Source organism: Equus quagga, chromosome 17 (assembly GCF_021613505.1).
Source record: "Equus quagga isolate Etosha38 chromosome 17, UCLA_HA_Equagga_1.0, whole genome shotgun sequence".
NCBI lineage: Eukaryota > Metazoa > Chordata > Mammalia > Perissodactyla > Equidae > Equus > Equus quagga.
In genome coordinates this window covers 41,155,534-41,173,191 of record NC_060283.1, presented here as the reverse complement: position 1 = coordinate 41,173,191, position 17,658 = coordinate 41,155,534, and the positions used below count along the sequence as shown (strand labels likewise).

The following is a 17,658-nucleotide window of genomic DNA, read 5'->3' as shown; positions in this document are numbered from 1 at the left end:
TTTTCAAGATTTTTCCAAGTTTCCTTAGTGGGGAATTTCCTGCTGTATCAGGTCCTCGGTCACACACTGAGACCCTTAAGGATTCCTATTCTTTTGTGCAGTGGTCAATAACTTTGACTCATTAGAATCAAGAGAAGGAGGAGAGATCCAAGAAGCCACCTGTTCACGATCTCAGCTTACACCAGCTAAGAATATTAGGTTTGCCACCTTGGACAACAAATAACCGGAATCGAAATCCAGGGTTCTGTTTTCCTGATGAATCGTATTCTGAGCATTCTCCATATGCCTTGGTTCCATTATTTCTAGAATACCAATTTCTGCATTTAACTTCTCTGACCCTATTGAGAAGTGGAAGGAGGAGAGAAGGGTTATAAATGGTTGTTTAACTGCATGGGCCAATCGATTGATGGACAGAAAATGTAGCAAAAATATGCTAGTAAAAGGACAGTATCTTTGACTACACTCTATCATGTCTATTAACGCTAAAGTGTTGAAACAATGTGCTTATTCTCTATCAGTATGCTTTATATTCTATTGATCATAGGTAGCACAGTAGTCCTCTATTTGTTGACAATATTGTCATTAGTCCCACACTTAGAAAGTCTTCAAAGAATAATTTGTGCTGCTATTTAATTATTATTGGAAAAATAGTTTGTGATCAACTACTCTTAAACCCAAATTAGTTAAACCATTGGCTTCTATTGTGATTTTTTCACAGGGCTTTTGTAAATAAAGCTTTACTTTGTTTTCACAAAAACCTTAAGAGGGAGATATGGTAACCAGGTTATCCTAGCCTTATAGATGAGGAGCTGGAGCCAGTGGTGTGTAAGCGTCATTCACAAATTCACATGGAGAGTAAAAGGGAGAGCAGGGCAAGAACCTGGCATTGTGACCTCTGGCCACCAGAACTAGATTCAGTTGAAGGAAAGAGAAGGAAATGATCATCAAAATGTTGTTGCCATTGCAAGCCCATCTGCCGTGTGAGTTGTCATAGAAATCATAAGACTTTTGCAAACAAATAACTATTTCCTCCATCTTACTTTATAGAGCTCATGGATTTGAGAAAATTGCCAACATGCAGAAAAGGCCCTCGGAAAAGATGTAAGAACAAATAAGAGCTCTTCACAGTTGTAAACGGACAGTGTTTTCTACAAAAGATTCATCCTAAACCTTTGGTATATCCTTCAAAGTAAAATACAAATTTGTTTTAATTTAAGATAGTTTGTATTTTAATTTTTGTATTAGTTAGACTAATGACTGTAACAAGCAAACCCAAAGAAGTCAAGGACTCAAACACAATAAAATTTAAAATTTCTTTCCCAAGTAAACATTCCAAGGAGTTTTAGACGGGGGAGGGGTGGCACTCCGTTTCAAACAGAGTTTGGGAAGCAGCCAAGGGGGAGATCTGCCTTCTTCAAAACCAGACTTCCAAGGCTGTCCTAGAAACGTTCTTGCCTTGGGTTTTCAGAGCTACTGGGGGTTTTCCTATCTTGGTTCCTTTGTCATATACTGAGACCTTCAAGGGACATTTGCTCCTTCTGCAGTGATGGCATGTACAGACTCTTCAGAGTCCAGAGTGGATGAGGCACCTCTGGGAGCCAGGAGCTCTGTCTGGCGAAGAGATCCTGATGAGGAGGGTAAGGACTGCCATTACTGGGCTCCAGGACATCAGGAGTCTGAGTTCAGAGCTCTTCTTTCCTGATACATTTTACTCTGAGCTCATTCCACAACCTGGGAGTCCATTCTCTGCATTTATCTCATGTGGCGATTTTGAAAAATGCAAAAAAAGGAATCACTATAAATTCAAGCTTAATAAGATGGCTCTAGTTGAACAGCAGTGCTGTTTTTACTACATACTGTCAGACACATACCCCAAATTTTTGGATTATATAGTGATTTCCACCCCTGCCCACTGCCTTTTCTGTAGAGAACAGAGAAAGTGGAATAGTCTGCCATTACTTGATTTTGTCATAAACTTGTTCAAAACTCAAAAGACTCTGGTCATACTCTCTAATTATTGACAGAAAGAAAAGCTTCTGGTTATTAACATCAAATTCAATTTATTACTCTTCACAAATGGTCCCCAACATGACAATGATATTTGAAAATATCTTCACAAATAAGCTATCCTTTTATGCTTACGAAAACCTAAAAGGTAGGCCAGATAACAGTTGTTCTCCCGCATTCCACAGATGGGGAAACTCCCATACATAAGCATTTAAGAATCTTTTACACATCACATATGGAAAGTTACTGGAAGAGGCAGAACTAACAGCCTGAACTCCTAGCAAACATCCATAATCCTTAATTCAAAACCTTTGAATCCAGATGTGAAATAATAATATTGTGTTGTTTTAAAATACAATGTGCTGTATTTCATATATGTTACAAAACACTCCCAAGAGGGTCTGAGGCAGAATCCCATTCTCAAATATACTATATTAACGTTCCTGCAGCAGATTGTGTGAATTCACCCTCAGTGTGATAAATAAGGATTTTACATGGACTCATGGTAGCACGGGTCCAGATTTGCTGCCAAATTAGTTAGCTGCAAACCTATGAAAAAGTATTGGTTTTCAAAACTGCTTTGATTTTGCAATTGGGGCCAAAGGAATGTGGGCCTTTGCTCCATTTGGTAGCGACCTATTTCCTTTAGATGGGAAGAGACACAAACGATTATCATTGCATCTTTCTAGTCTAAATCCTGTCTACAGCGTGAATAGCCGTAAGATTTACAACTCTTTTAGTTATAGATTACTCATTGTGTTTTCCTTTTCTTTCTAGATCCTGCGGATATTGGAAGCAAATCTATTCTGGGGATAAGTAATACGAAAAGATGTAAGAGCAATTAAAAAATCTTGATGTAACAAATGTCTTTCTTTGCTACAAAGGCTTCATTCAAATTTTTTGTTATACCCTTTAAAATAAGAATATTTAATTTGTTGAAATTATACATTTTTAACTAGGTGGGATGGGCTAATTGATATAACACATAGACCTCAAAAAGTTCAATGATGCGAGTGCAATACAAGTTTATTCTTCATTCGCATAAGTAGGGTAAATTATTTCCCAGGATGGAAGAGTGCTCTGCTCCACGTGATTATTCAGGGCCCAGCTGATAGAGGCCTTGACCTAACATCTTGAAAATGTTGTTTCCACAGTCTTTCTGGATAACATACAGAGCTGCAAGAAGAAGAAGTATGTGCATACAAGCGCAAAGGGTAAGAAGCATAAGAAATGATGACAAAAGAGAGTGTCTTCCATGGCAAATTTTTTCCCAGCCCTTAGGGATGGTTCCTGGAGCAACTTTGACAGATAGGTCAAATGGAACCACAAGGTGGCCTGGTGGTAGGAAGATTCCTACTGGTCCTACATGAGCTTCCATTTCCAATTTTCCTTTTAAAGACTTCCATGCTGGATTGATTCCTAGGACACAGACTGAGACGGTTAAGGAATTTTACTTCTTTCTGCAGGGATCGGCAGTGATGACTTTTCAGAATTGAATAATGGAGAAGAGCCTCAGGAAATTTCTATCTCAGCCCTAAGAAGTGGGTCAGGTAAAGAAGATTAGGATGCCAAGCCTTGGCCTGCAGAATGTCGGGAATCTGATTTAAAAGCTACTGTTTCCAGATGCATTTTATTCTAAGCACCTTGACGACCTTGTATCCAGTTAATCCTGGGAACTCTTTTCCAGCATTTTAGAAAACGGAAGGAGGCAGGAAATTATTATGAACTCATGTTTAATAGGATGAATCCTATTGACTAAATGTATGTAATTATATATCGTCGCTGTAGAAGAAATGAATAGCAAAATGATAGTATATATTTTAATGCTTGCTGTCATGCCTACGAACACTAAGATCTTAGATTTCTTTAGTGATATATTGGTTGACATTAATGTTATTTGTAATTGTAAAAGCCTCAAAAGACATTTGGTCCTGCTATGTAATTATAGACAGAAATAAAAGCTTCAGATCAACCACTCTCAAACTTTAGTATAGTTTTTGACAGATGTCCATCCCATTGTAATTGGATTATGTCATGTTATTTTACAGTACTTCAGCAAATAAGAGCTTACTTTGTCATTATAAAATTCTTGATACTTAGGCAGGCTAACTCTTACTATCCCCATCTTGGGATGAGAAAACAGGTATACAAATGTATATGGTTAAAGAGAATGACTGTTGTATGTAACAGGAAGGAAGATAAGAGCTGTGCCACAAACATGATCAAAGTCCAAAGAAGAGGTACAAGGGACCTGGCATATTCACAGTGGAATGTATCAGTGCCTGATGCAAGAAAACTTAACACCAGTAAATAAATCTATATGTATATATACACATAGACACATTCAAACATTATATATATACATTATACGATATATAACCACCAATATTGGTGTGAATATTGGAAATATAGATGATAGGTAGATAAAAATAAAAGTCATAAAGAAACAAAGAATATAGGCATGGAGCCAGCTATGTGGCATATAAAAAACCAGAAAGACAGAACCAAAAATGATGAACAGAGAAATAAAAAGGAACAGAGATTAAGAGACTCAATGATGAAAAGAGGGAAAGCAACACAGAGGACACAAGAAATCAAGGAGAGAGAAGCTCACAGCAATGGAGAATCAAGTGATGGAGATAGAAATGTGTAAGTCAGGGCAATAGGCAGAAAATTAACAAATAGGGAGGAGAATGAGGTGTGGCTAGATAGGAAAGGACAAAGCAAATCTTTGTTGGATATAAGATAAAGTCATTGGAATAGGTATTGTCTCAGCTTGTCTGAGTGGCAAACATAGATGAGCATGACCACACTGAAGTGTGTTTCCTGATCACAGTCGAAAGTCCGTCCATTTCCATATTGTCCATCAGTGTGTTGTGAGTTCAAAGGTCTTCAAATGAGTAGAGGAAAAGAATCAGAAGAGATGCCATCCTGTTAGCATGTGATGGAGAAGCCAATTATAATACTATCAATTATCTTTGTTTTTTGGTCTGCACAGAGGAAAAGCTCTTCCTTCTTTACCTTAACTCTCCCTCTAGACATTTCATGTACATGCACACACACTTATGTACACATATAGAGACTTGTGCACAGACTCAGGCTGCTTTCAACAGGGTTGAGGGAGCCAAAAGAGAAGAGCTGGGCTCCTGAATAGAGGGAGAGGTCACTGAATGGATAACATAAGGAGAAAGAATGAAAAAGATAGGCTGAGGTCTCCAAATGAAAACCTCTCTGAGTAAGTTTCGAGTTTTTCCAAGTGTATGTGGAATTCAAATATTACCAGATTGAGGAGTTTTGTGGGGGAAGAGAGGTAATTTTCAAGAGGGCTCCCAGAAATTGTACCAGAAACGTGGTAATAAAGTCCATGACTGACTGACAGACCTGCAATATAGAAAACTCCCAGGGAGCTGGCAAATGTAATAGTGGCCAAGAGTGTGGTCAGGGTCAAAAGATCAGACATTTGGTGGTGATAAAAGTAGTAATCTGTGAGATGAAGCTGAACATAGAGGAAGGAAATATAAAGACCAAGATTGTAATTGTAAAAAAAAAAAAAAAAAGCCAAAGTGTCAGATAAGATTGAGAGAAATGGACTAGAAGGAAAGAAAAAACAGAAAGGGAAGTTACAGTAGAAAGAGGTTTACTTTGATACCAAAACTTGATCTGGGGAGAGAAACATAGGAAATAGATAAGAATGAGATACATACATAAGGTAATAAATGAAGAGGAGTAAAGATGAGGCAGAAAGAGAACTATGTAGAGAAAGAGTTAAAAGATGAGAGAAAATGGTAGAAAGAGGGGACAGTGTAAAAGGAGGAGAAGAGAGAGATGGAGAAATTGTGGGATCTGAAATGATCATAAGACAAAAGCAACATTGGCACAGAAGTGGCTCACAATAGAAGTGAGTTTTCAGGGTAAAGTGTCCCCAGGAATCGAAGTAGAGCCTGTACCTCACCCAGATTACAAGAGACCTCACCCCAGGTGTTTCATCCACTCTTATGCCTTCAATCACCATCCACAACCTAATGCTTCCTAAGCATAAATATCCACCCTAGCCCTGTGTAAATGTCTAAACTCAATCATTCAATTGTCGGGAAAGTCTTTGTCCAAGGTTCTGAAAGTTCTAGTCTTCTCTATTTACGTGGGTCTCTCTCAAGACCTTCAAACTCAACACTTTCAAAAGTGAGCACATATTTTCCTTTAAAACCAGCATCAATTTACCCATTCTTTCAAATTTAAATTCTCAGAGTCATCCATGGCACTGCCATCTCCTCAGTCGATATACCCCATCTGTCACTAACTCCATCAATTCTTTTAAGTGTCTCCAACCTGTCCATTTATCTCTATTCCCATAGCTATCACTCTAACCCATATCTATATCACTTGTTACTTGAACTGGAGCCACAGTCTCCTGTTTGTCTTCCTTCTAACTTGCTCCCACAAGATGTATTCTAAGTGATTTAGTTAAATTGATCTTTCAAAAATGCAAATATGTTCATGCTGCTTCCTACATAAAATGAAATATCCTTTAATTTCCTTTAGGATTAAGTCAGTTACCCTTTGTGTGGTCTCCAAAGCCACCTACTTTGGGACTCCTGCCTCTTTCTCCATCCTCATCATTGCCCCTTATTCTCTCACTCCATGTTCAGACATGCTAAACTCCTTTTGGTTATTCACATTTGCTGAACCCTGACCTTTGCACAAGCTTCTCCATCCATTTAGGATTATCATCTTGACCTCCTTCCTCCCTAATTTGGCCAACTCCTGCTTCCGTGATACATCCTCAGGGAGAGGTTCCTCATCTCAAACTAGGCTAGTTCTTCTTGCTTTATGCACCCCTGTATGATCTGTTATCATATATCATATTTCAATATGTTCACTCATTTGTGTGTCAATTCCCTGGTTGCTCATAAGACTGACAAGCACCAATGCTTCAGTAATCCTGTGCCCTGCATTATTGTCAGCATCTGACACATAAAAGAAGGAAACTTGCTGAGTGAGTGAAAAAAGTTTTTCACTTTCTATATTCCAACACTGGGAAATTTGTCTGGCAAAAGTTAGTTTATTATAGTATTTATACAGAATATTTACAAAAATTATTCTAACAACTGAATTCTATATATATGGACTGCATATACATATAAATGTAATAAATAATATTTCTAGAGAAGAGTAACATCACATAAAGGTGTACTCAAAATATATTAAAAAAGTCATCAATGAGTGGATGGAGAAGAATATAAGAAAAAATAGAAAAACAAAAATACAGATTTGGGCTAAAAGAAAAGGATGAAAAAAACAGGTTGAAAGGAAGGGACAGACAATGAAGAGAAAACGATTTCAGAGGTAGAACCATCCTTTGATGTGGGAGTAGAGAAAAAGAGGATCATCAGAAGGGAGGAGGTGCAAATGAAAATTTCTTACAGATCACAACTTAAGAGCAGTGCTACAAGAACCTGGAAATGAGAAATGTTCCTATATCATGTGTTTTTCAAAAGGTGTTCCAGGAAGCCAAGAAGCAAGAACTGAGAATAATCAACCATCTGACATGATGGGTAAGGCTGCCCATGGGCCTTGGGGTGGAGGTGGTTCAGCGGATACAATAGAACCTGCGTATGTCTGTGGTTGGTGTTCAAGGTTCAAAAAGAACATCAGACAGCCCATCAACAGGGCGTGGGCCAGTTATGAAGATGAAAAGTGCAGGGCCCGGGCTGCAGGATGTCAGGTGTCTGAAATCAGAGATCCTGTTTCCTGCTGCATTTCAGTCTGAGCACACTGTGACGAGAAGTGGGTCCAGTCAATGCCGTAATCCCACTTTCTGCATTTGCTTGATCTGATCCTTTTGGGAACTGCAGGCATACAAGAGATTGTTACAAAGTTGTGTTTAATAGAATGGGCCATCTTGATTATACATGGATGATGTAGAAGAAATACACTGGCAAAAACAGCAGTATCTCATTTACTATATTGGCATATTGATACTAAAGTGCTGGAGTTATATAGTGACTTCTACCTTTACCCGTGGAACAAAGAAATCCAAGTGTTCTTCTGCTGATAGACGATAGTGTCACTCTGTCACTACCTTGGAAAGGGCTCAAAAGACAAATGGTCCTGCTGTCAGGAAAAAAGACCTCTGAGAACTATTCTTAAACTCAACGTTTCGTTTTGAAGGATGCCCTCCAGCACGTTATTGATTTATATAGTGACTTCTCATTAACTCTTGCAAATAAAATCTTACTTCATCTTCATAAAAAAGTTAAAGCCTGAACAGGATAACTGTTGTTATCCTTGTTTCGTAAATGAGGAAAGTGATGCACATAGGTAATTAAGAGCTTTTTCAAAGTCTCAGAGAAATAAAGCAAGACCTTAGATAGCACTTCGTTACCTGTCTAGTTCCTTTAGAATGGAGACAGGGAAATGATACTCAGAACATCATTATAAATTCACGCCTTCCACAATAACATTTGTAATTTTTATTCATAAATTATGCTTCTCTGACCTCTGCTTATTACTTTCTAGATACCATGGATATTGGAAACAATTCTACTTTGGGAAAACACAGTGGGAAAAGAAGTAAGAGTGATTAAGAATTTACTTGATTTTGATGTTACAATTGAACTATCTTTTAATGCTAAAGTTTATTAGCATTTTCTATACCTTTCATATGACAGAAAATGAATGCCTTTAAAGTAACTATTTTTTTCAAAATGCTCATGTCTTCCTGTTGCTTTTTACTCTGATTTTAAATATATGTTTCTTATAAATGTTGGTATATATCTTTCCCCAGTTTTTCATGCATGTATTTATACATTTTGGAATATATTTTTATTTATCTAAATACGGTAATTCTATATATACTTTCCTTTTCTTGCTTTTAAAAATTAATGTACTATACCTAGATGATAAAAGCATTTAACATTTTTAATTGAACTATAAAAAGTCTTATTTAAGGACTGCTTTAACATGGCACCCTTCATTTTTGGTGTGATTGAGCATTTTTAGTTTATTGGTCATTTGTTTTTCTTCTTCATAGAATTCTCTGTCATAGAATGCTGTGTCAGTGTGTCCTATTGTGGTATTTGTCTTTTTCTTACTATGCTGAATGAATATAGAAATCCATATATGATATATATGTTAAATTTTGGTCATATATGTTGTTAATATGTAACCTCATTTGTTGTTTTTCTTATAGGTTTGTTATTAGAATCTTTTGTCTTAGAGACATTATAAATTTTTACATAGTCAAATTTGTCAGCTTTTTGCTCTCTGGGTCTTGGGTTTCCTATCATTTGCAACAGCCATTTCTAACTGAAGACTTTTTAAATATTTTTCTGTATTTGATTCTAGGGCATTTGAAGTACCTGCTCATTTTTAATGTTTACATCCACAATCCCGTGGATTTTGCCTTTTTGTGTGTATGTGAGGTGGAAATTTTAAAGCGATTGCCTACGCTGCTACATTGTGATTTGAATTATCACTTTGATCACACAGTGTCTTTACCTGTCTATATACTGGTTTTTCTTTTGTGATCGAAGGAGCTACAGAAAAGAAAGTGGAGCTCAGAATCTGCTCAGGAAGCTTCCTCCTACCTCCTTCCCAAGTTCATTGGAAGCTGTGATTAGAAATGCATTGAATTTGCAGATTCATTTGAGGAGAACAGAGACTTTTGTAGACTTATTCACACCTTATTTAACGTTCTTCTGATAAGAATTTTCCTACACTTCTTTTTGTTTTATATGTTGTGCAAATTTGTCTGTGACTATGAATATCTTTTTTTCCCATTGTATTATAGCTGGAGTGAATTTAAATGAGACAAGAATCTCAAAATCTTTATTTAAATAGGAAATCTGTGGTCATTTGATTACTACTTGCATGTGAGGAAATCAGAATGCCATGGATCTATTTCTGATTTAACATTAAAATCTTACAAGTGTCTATACAATTTAGAGACGTAGACATCACCTAAAATATTATGACCAGGCCCAAAAGTTTTCAAGACAATCAATCAGAATTAAAGTTTCTTTGGAAATTAGTTTCATGAGAAGTGGAAACAATTTCTAATTTGGGGGAGTGTTACAAGATCCCTTCAAATAACTCTTCCAAGGACAAATTTTTGTTAACAGAGAACAGAACAAATTGGTAATGGTTACGAATAGACACATCTCCGTATTTTTCAAGAGAACAAGACTTCTCTTCTTATGAAATTTCTCGTTTTGACACTTTGTCAAATCAGATTCTTTACATTAGTTTTATGGTATAGAACGGTCTCTCTCCTTCCACAGCTATGAATTGAGAGGACTTTCCCTCCATCTTTTCCTGTAATTTTGTTAGTTATGAAGACTTACATTTTTAAAGTCTGGTCTCTGGAATTTCTTTAGTTTTGTAAGAAACACAGACCCATAGAGTTCAATTTTGTTGGCAGAAACAGAGAAGGGCCTGAAAAAGATTTTACCTAAAAGCAGTAAAATAGGATGTATATAGATTTTTCTACTACAGCCACCCATCTTGTCACTTAAATCTGAATCAGCCCACGTATAATTCATTCTCCGCTCAATAGTCTGCCACCCAATTACTTACACCCTTTCAACGGTTTCCGGTTGAACCTAGACAAAAGTTTAACCTCCTTACCATGCCTACAAAGCATTACATAAGCTGCCCCTTTGATCACCTCTTAAATCTCATCTCTTACCATTCTTTCTTTCACATACTACTCTGGCCTCTTTGAACAAACTGAGTACGTTTCTGCCTCAGAAAGTTTGCACTTGATGTTGACACTACATAAAATACTTTTCTTCTCAGCTCAACTGTCTCTTCCTCAGAGAGGCCTTCCCTGGTCTCCATTTCTTAAATATCCCCTCCAGCTTCTTTTATATCACCCTTTGACCTGTCTTTTCACCTGTTGTATCATGTTTTTTATGTATGGAAGATTTTATCTTTATGTAATCTAATTAGTCTATATTATCCTTGTGCTTATGCTTCTCTATCTTATTTAAGAAATCTTGACCTAACCTGAAGCTACCTTTCAGGTTATCTTTTCATCTTTCCTCTTTTATGGGACATCTTGACCAATGGAGGACAGGATCCAGTGATTCCATTTTTAGGATGAACAGTTTGAGAATCATTTTTTTATGGCTCCTCAAGGGATCCCCAGCAGGATCAGGAACCAGTTGACCACAGTGGCAACCAATCCAGTTGGCTTTCTCTCTGACTCTTTCCTTCTTCCCATTTCTCTATTCCTGAAGCTTAAGGTAGTTTCAAAAATAAACTTACTGAGCACACACTCTTATCTCAACATTGGCTTCTGGGAATACCAGGTGAATACACTTATTTCTTTCCTCATTTAGATCTTTAATCCTTTTAGAATTGATTTTTGTGTGTGTGATATGAGGTAGGGGTCTAATGTTTTCTGACATAGGTAATCAATTGTCTCAGCTTCTCCCATAATGTGTAATGTCACATATGGCATGCATCAAACTGCCATATATGTATGGATTTATTTCTGGGCTTTCTAGTCTGATCCATTGCTCTATCTGTTCTGCATCAACACATAGTATACCCTATTAAATATTAAAACCTTATAATATCTTGATATCTGGTAAAGCAAGTTTCTCTCATTTTTTTTTCTTTTTCAGAATTGTCTTGGCTATTATAATCATTTGCTCTTTCATATAAATTTTGGTATCATCTTATCAAGTTCCCTAAAAAACCCTGTTGAATTTTTTATTGCAATTGTATAGAATGAATTTGGAAAGAAATGACATCTCTAAAATATTGAGTCTTCCAATTCATGAACATGATATATCTCACTACTTATTTATTCTCTTTTCTTTTTAGATTCTTCATTCATTTATTCAACAAATATTTATTGTCAAAGCCACTCAGTAGAGATAAAGAAGTGAACAAAATTATATTGAGTTTACATTCTAATGGGGGGATATAGGCAATACACAAATAAGTATAAAATAAGGAGTAATGGAGATATAGAGTAAAAGAAACATGCCATCTTATATAGGGTGTCCAGGGAGAGCCTCATTGGCAAATTGAAAAATAAGTACATAACCAAATGAGATAATGGACTAAGCCACAGAGGTGAGGCTGAGAAGACCTTAGTGCAAAGCCCAAGACAGAATGTGCATGGTTTTTTGAGGAAGTGGCACGGAGCCCACTGGCTGGGGAAGTAGAGGGGATGGAGGGGGAAGTGGTTTGTCAGGATCATGTAGACCTTATAGGTCATGGTAAAGACTTTAGATTCTTGTCTTAGTAAAAGGAGAAGACGTTGGAAAGTTGTGACCTGAGGAATGATATGATCTGAATTATGTTTTTAAAAGATTGCCCTGGAATTCACATGGAAAAAGACTTTAGGAGGGTGTAGGATGAGAGATCAGTAAGGAGGTCATTATAATGGTTTGGGAAAGTATGATGGTGGATTGGACTAAGCTGGTGGCAGTAGATGGGTGGATTCTGAAAATACACATGTGTATAATACTCTAACATATATAAATACATATACTTTATATATAAATGTATAATTATATATTATATGTAAATGTTTATACATAATATAGAAATATGCTTATGTAGATATATAATATAAAGATGTTACATATAAATATATACAATTATAAATTATAATAAAATATATTAAATATATAAATTATATATAAATAAATATTAAATTATATATAAATAAATATTATAAAAATTATATTTAATACATATATATTTATATATAATAAGTGCTATATATATAATAAATATAAATACATCTATATATAAAACTCGAACATGTTTCTGGTCATCTAGAAGGCCACACACATGTCTAGGGAAGTACATGTACCCAGGGCTGTGCGCACACTCAGGAAAGAGCTAAGAAAGACCTGAGCTCTCACCTCGGGCTAACCTTGAGGTTCTGTGCAAGAAGGAAGTGAGAGCTAAGGTAGAGTTGTAAACTGCCTAGCTATTTGTTGAAGGCATGCATCAACACAGGCAAAGACCCCTTGGCAAAGACTGGGAAACTTACCAGTTCCAGATATTTAAGGAAATCTCTTTCTAATCATTAGCTGACTACTAAGCTAACTGAACAGAGACTACAGTGGCCACCTGGCAAAAAATACAGACTTTACAGAATTAGTTCAGAAAAAAAAGCACTAAATAAACAATAAAAGCTAGCAGTAACAACAACAAACAGCAATAGCAACAAAATTGGGAGAGAGAGGAGTATCTGATTTCCAGAGTTACCATATTGTATTACATAAAATGTCAGGCTTTTTAAAAAAATTACTTGACATGCAAAGAAACAACAAAGTATTTTCCTATACTCAGGAAAAACAGAAATAGTCCCTAAGGAAGACCAGATACAGGAATTACTAGATGACAGTTTTATTTTTTTATTTAAGTATAATTGACATACAATATCCTATTCATTTCAAGTGTACATCAGAGTGATTCAATATTTATGTACGTTACAAAATGATCACCACAATAAGTCTAGTTACCATCTGTCACCATACAAAGTTATTACAATATTATTGGCTATATTTCCTATGCAGTACATTACATACCCATAACATTTATTTTATAACTGCAAGTTTATACCTCTTAATCCTCTTCACCTATTTTGCCCACCTTCAACCTCTTCCCAGCTCTGGTAACCACCAGTTTGTTTCCTGTATCTATGAATCTGTTTCTGTTTAGTCTTGTTTGTTTTTGTCTTTTAGATTCGACATATAAGTAAAATCATGTGGTATTTATCTTTCTCTATCTGACTTATTTCACTTAGCATAATTCCCCCCTAGATCCACACACATTATCACAAATGGCAAGATTTCATTCTTTTTTTATGGCTGAGTAATGTTCCATTGTGTATATATACCACATCTTCTTTATCCATTCATCTATTGATGGACACTTAGGTTGCTTCCATAGCTTGGTTGTTGTAAATAATGCTAAAGTGAGCATAGGGGTGCATATATCTCTTCAAATTAGGGGGAGGTTTGGGGGGTTTTGTTTGTTTTGGTGAGGAAGCTCGGCCCTGAGCTCACATCTGTGCCAATCTTCTTCTATTTTATATGTAGGACGCTGCCAGAGCATGGCTTCATGAGCCATGTGTAGGTTGGCACCTGGGATGTGAACCCACAAACCCTCAGATGCCAAAGCAGAGCACATGAACTTAACCACTACAACACCAGGCTAGTCCTTCAAATTAGTGGTTTTGTTTTCTTTGGATAAATACTCAAAAGTAGAATTACAACCAACATCATACTGAATGGTAAAAAGCTGAAAGCTTTTCCTCTAAGATCAGGAACAAGACAAGGATGACCACTCTTGCCACTTTTATTCAACATAGTATTGCAAGTCCTACCACAGCAATTAAGTAAGAAAAAGAAATAAAAGTCATCCAAATTGGAAAGAAAGAAGTAAAACTGTCACTATTTGCAGATGACATGATGCTATATATTTAAAACCCTAAAGACTACCTCAAAAAAACTATTAGAACTAATAAATGAATTGAGTAAAGTTGTAGGATACAAAATTGAAATACAGAAATTGGTTGGGTTTCTATGCACTAATAACAAGCTATCAGAAAGAGAAGTTAAGAAAACAACCTCATTTACAATTGATCAAAAAGGATAAAATACCTAGGAATAAATTTAAACAAAGAGGTAAAAGGTCTGTACTCTGAAAACTATGAGACATTGATGAAAGACATTAAAGATGACACAAATAAATGGAAAGATAAACTGTGCTCATATATTGGAAGAATTAATATTGTTAAAATGTCCATACTACCCAAAGTAATCTACAGATTCAATGCAATCCCCATCAAAGTACCAATGGCATTTATCACAGAACTAGAACAAAGAATCCTAAAATTTGTATGGAACAAGAAAAGACCCTGAATAGCCAAAGCAATCTTGAAAAAGAAGAACAAAGCTGGAGGCACCATGCTCCCTGATTTCAAACTATACTACAAAGCAATAGTGATGAAAATGGTACAGTCCTGGCACAAAAATAGATACATAGATTAATGGAATAGAATAGAGAGCCCAGAAGTAAATTCACACATATATGGTCAATTAATCTATGATGAAGGAGGCAAGAATATACAATGGGGAAAAGACATCTCTTCAATAAATGATGTTGAGAAAACTGGACAGCTATACACAAAATAATGAAACTGGACCACTATCTCACACCATATACAAAAATAAATACAAAATGGATTAAAGACTTGAATCTAAGACCTGAAACTATAAAATTCCTAGAAGAAAATATAGGCAGACAGTTCTTTGACATCAATTAAACAAAGGCTTTAAATCAGCTGTTTTAAATATATTCAATGAACTAATGTAAACCATGTGAAAAAAGTAAGAAAATGACTTCTCACCAAATAGTAAATATCAATAAAGAGATAGAAATTATATTAAAAAATAGAAATCTGGATTGAAAAGTACAATAACTGAAATAAAAAACAAGGAAGGGGCCGGCCCCATGGCCGAGTGGTTAAGTTCGCACACTCCACTTCGGCAGCCCAGGTTTTCGCTGGTTCAGATACTGGGCACGGACATGGCAGCACTCATCAGGCCTTGTTGAGGTGGCATCCCACATGCCACAACTAGAAGGACCCACAACTAAAAGTATACAACTATCTACTGGGGGGGGGGGGTTGGGGAGAAAAAGCAAAAACAAAAAAAAAGAGAGATTGGCAAGTTGTTAGTTCAGGTGCTGATCTTTAAAAATAAACAAAAAAATAAACAATGAAAAAAAGTGGGTGGATTCTTAAAATACACTGTGTGTTATGTATTTATACATGTAAACATATATATACATATACAGCTGATTCTCCTTATTCGTGGTAGATATGTTCTGTAAAGCCACCCAAACACTGAATCAGCTAATATTGAACTATTGCTGCTAGAGGAAATGGAGGGCTGTGTTCCTGCAAGCCTCTGTTCACAACATTTTTGTCAACTGATCAATACATACCTTTGTTTTATGAATGTCTCTGTTTAAAGATGACTTAATATATATGAAGATTCATTAATGTTGAAATCACAGCCAATAGTATTATAATTCATGCCTGAATGAAGTTCTCTAACACACATCTTTTCTCCATAAGGCACAGCCTTTTTGTGCTTAGGAATGCTAGATAACACTTCACCACTACACTTGGGGGCCTTTTTTTTTTGGAGGAAGATTAGCCCTGAACTAACATCTGCTGCCAATCCTCCTCTTTTTGCTGAGGAAGACTGGCCCTGAGCCAACATCCATGCCCATCTTCCTCTACTTTATATGTAGGACGCCTACCACAGCATGACTTGCCAGGCAGTGCCATGTCCGCACTGGGGATCCAAACTGGTGAATCCCAGGCCACCAAAGCAGAACATGTGAACTTAACCACTGCACCACTGGGCCAGCCCCTTGGGGGCCATTTTAAAGAGCAAAATTGGAGACGGTGTCAAGATGGTGGGTAAGAGGACTCTGAACTCACCTCCTCCCACAGACACAACCAATTTACAACTACTCTTGGAAAAATTACCCCTGAGAGAGAACTGAAAACTGGATAAAAAAGAACCCCCACCACAAGGGACAGTGCTAAGTGAGATGAAAGAGGCAGAAATTCCTTTCTGGAGAGGAAAAAAGCCACCTTCAAGAACCACAGCACTTCACAGATGGCCAGGAGCAGCCTTAAGGTACGAAGCCTTCCCTCGAGGAGCAGGGGATCTGAGCAGGGCAGCATAACTGCTATAAACACACATTAGACTCAGCACAACCAAGATGAGTGTCATAATATCTGGCTGTGCTGGCTACTAACAACAATGGGGAATACCCCCAGAAAAGCTATTGGACATAAGGGGGAAAAGGCTGGCTCTTAAAAGGCCCATGCACAAATTCACCTGTTTCAGAAAGCAACCTAAAATCACCAGAAAGAAAGGTGCACAGTCCTTTGGTGAAAAGATTCATCTGATAGGCTCTGGGTGCATCTTGGTGAGAGGTGAGATCTCTCCAGGGACTGAGACATTGGTGGCAGCCATTACTGTGACCTAGTACAGGGGTGCTGACACAGACGCTGGAAGACACCATTGGAGTTCTTCTGCTGGCCTGTTAGCCCAGAGTCTGCTGCACCCACTGGAGCACTGATTCAATCCAGCTCAGCTAGGGCAGGAAGCCCACCCTAGGGACTGGCCCCACCCAACAGCAAGCCCTCAGGCAGCTTGTGGGCCCACATAGACAGGGTGCCTACAACCTCTGCAGCCAGGCACAAAAAAAGAGGTTAGATATGATATCAAAAAAAGCCATCAAACCACAAGGGACAAGAGCAAGAGAAGAAGAAAGGAACAGAGAAGAATTACTAAAACACCCAGAAAAAAAGTAACAAAATAGCAATAAGTACATACTTATCAATAGCTACTTTAAATATCAATGGACTAAATATTCCAATCAAAAGGCATAGGGTGGCTTACTCGATTAAAAAAAAAAAACAAGACCTATATCTATGCTGCATACAAGAGACATGCTTCAGACCTAAAGACACTCACAAACTGAAAGTGAAGGGATGGAAAAAGATACTCCATGCAAATGGCAATGAAAAGAAAGCTGGAGTAACGATGTTTATATCAGACGAAACAGGCTTTAAAACATAAACTGTAACAA

At 36.9% G+C, this 17,658-nt stretch overlaps 1 protein-coding gene across 11 annotated transcripts in view; it reads left to right on the top strand.

Annotated features, from left to right (window-relative positions):
• Nucleotides 1-17,658, top strand: part of SP100 (SP100 nuclear antigen) — a 91,686-nt gene that overhangs the window by 46,559 nt on the left and 27,469 nt on the right. For all 11 annotated transcript variants that reach the window (XM_046644538.1, XM_046644531.1, XM_046644537.1 and 8 more), the window contains 7 exons: nt 1,048-1,101; nt 1,545-1,637; nt 2,785-2,838; nt 3,162-3,221; nt 3,474-3,557; nt 7,503-7,559; nt 8,524-8,577. In XM_046644538.1, coding sequence (XP_046500494.1) covers nt 1,048-1,101; nt 1,545-1,637; nt 2,785-2,838; nt 3,162-3,221; nt 3,474-3,557; nt 7,503-7,559; nt 8,524-8,577 — 456 coding nt within the window. The remainder of the gene's footprint in view (nt 1-1,047; nt 1,102-1,544; nt 1,638-2,784; nt 2,839-3,161; nt 3,222-3,473; nt 3,558-7,502; nt 7,560-8,523; nt 8,578-17,658) is intronic.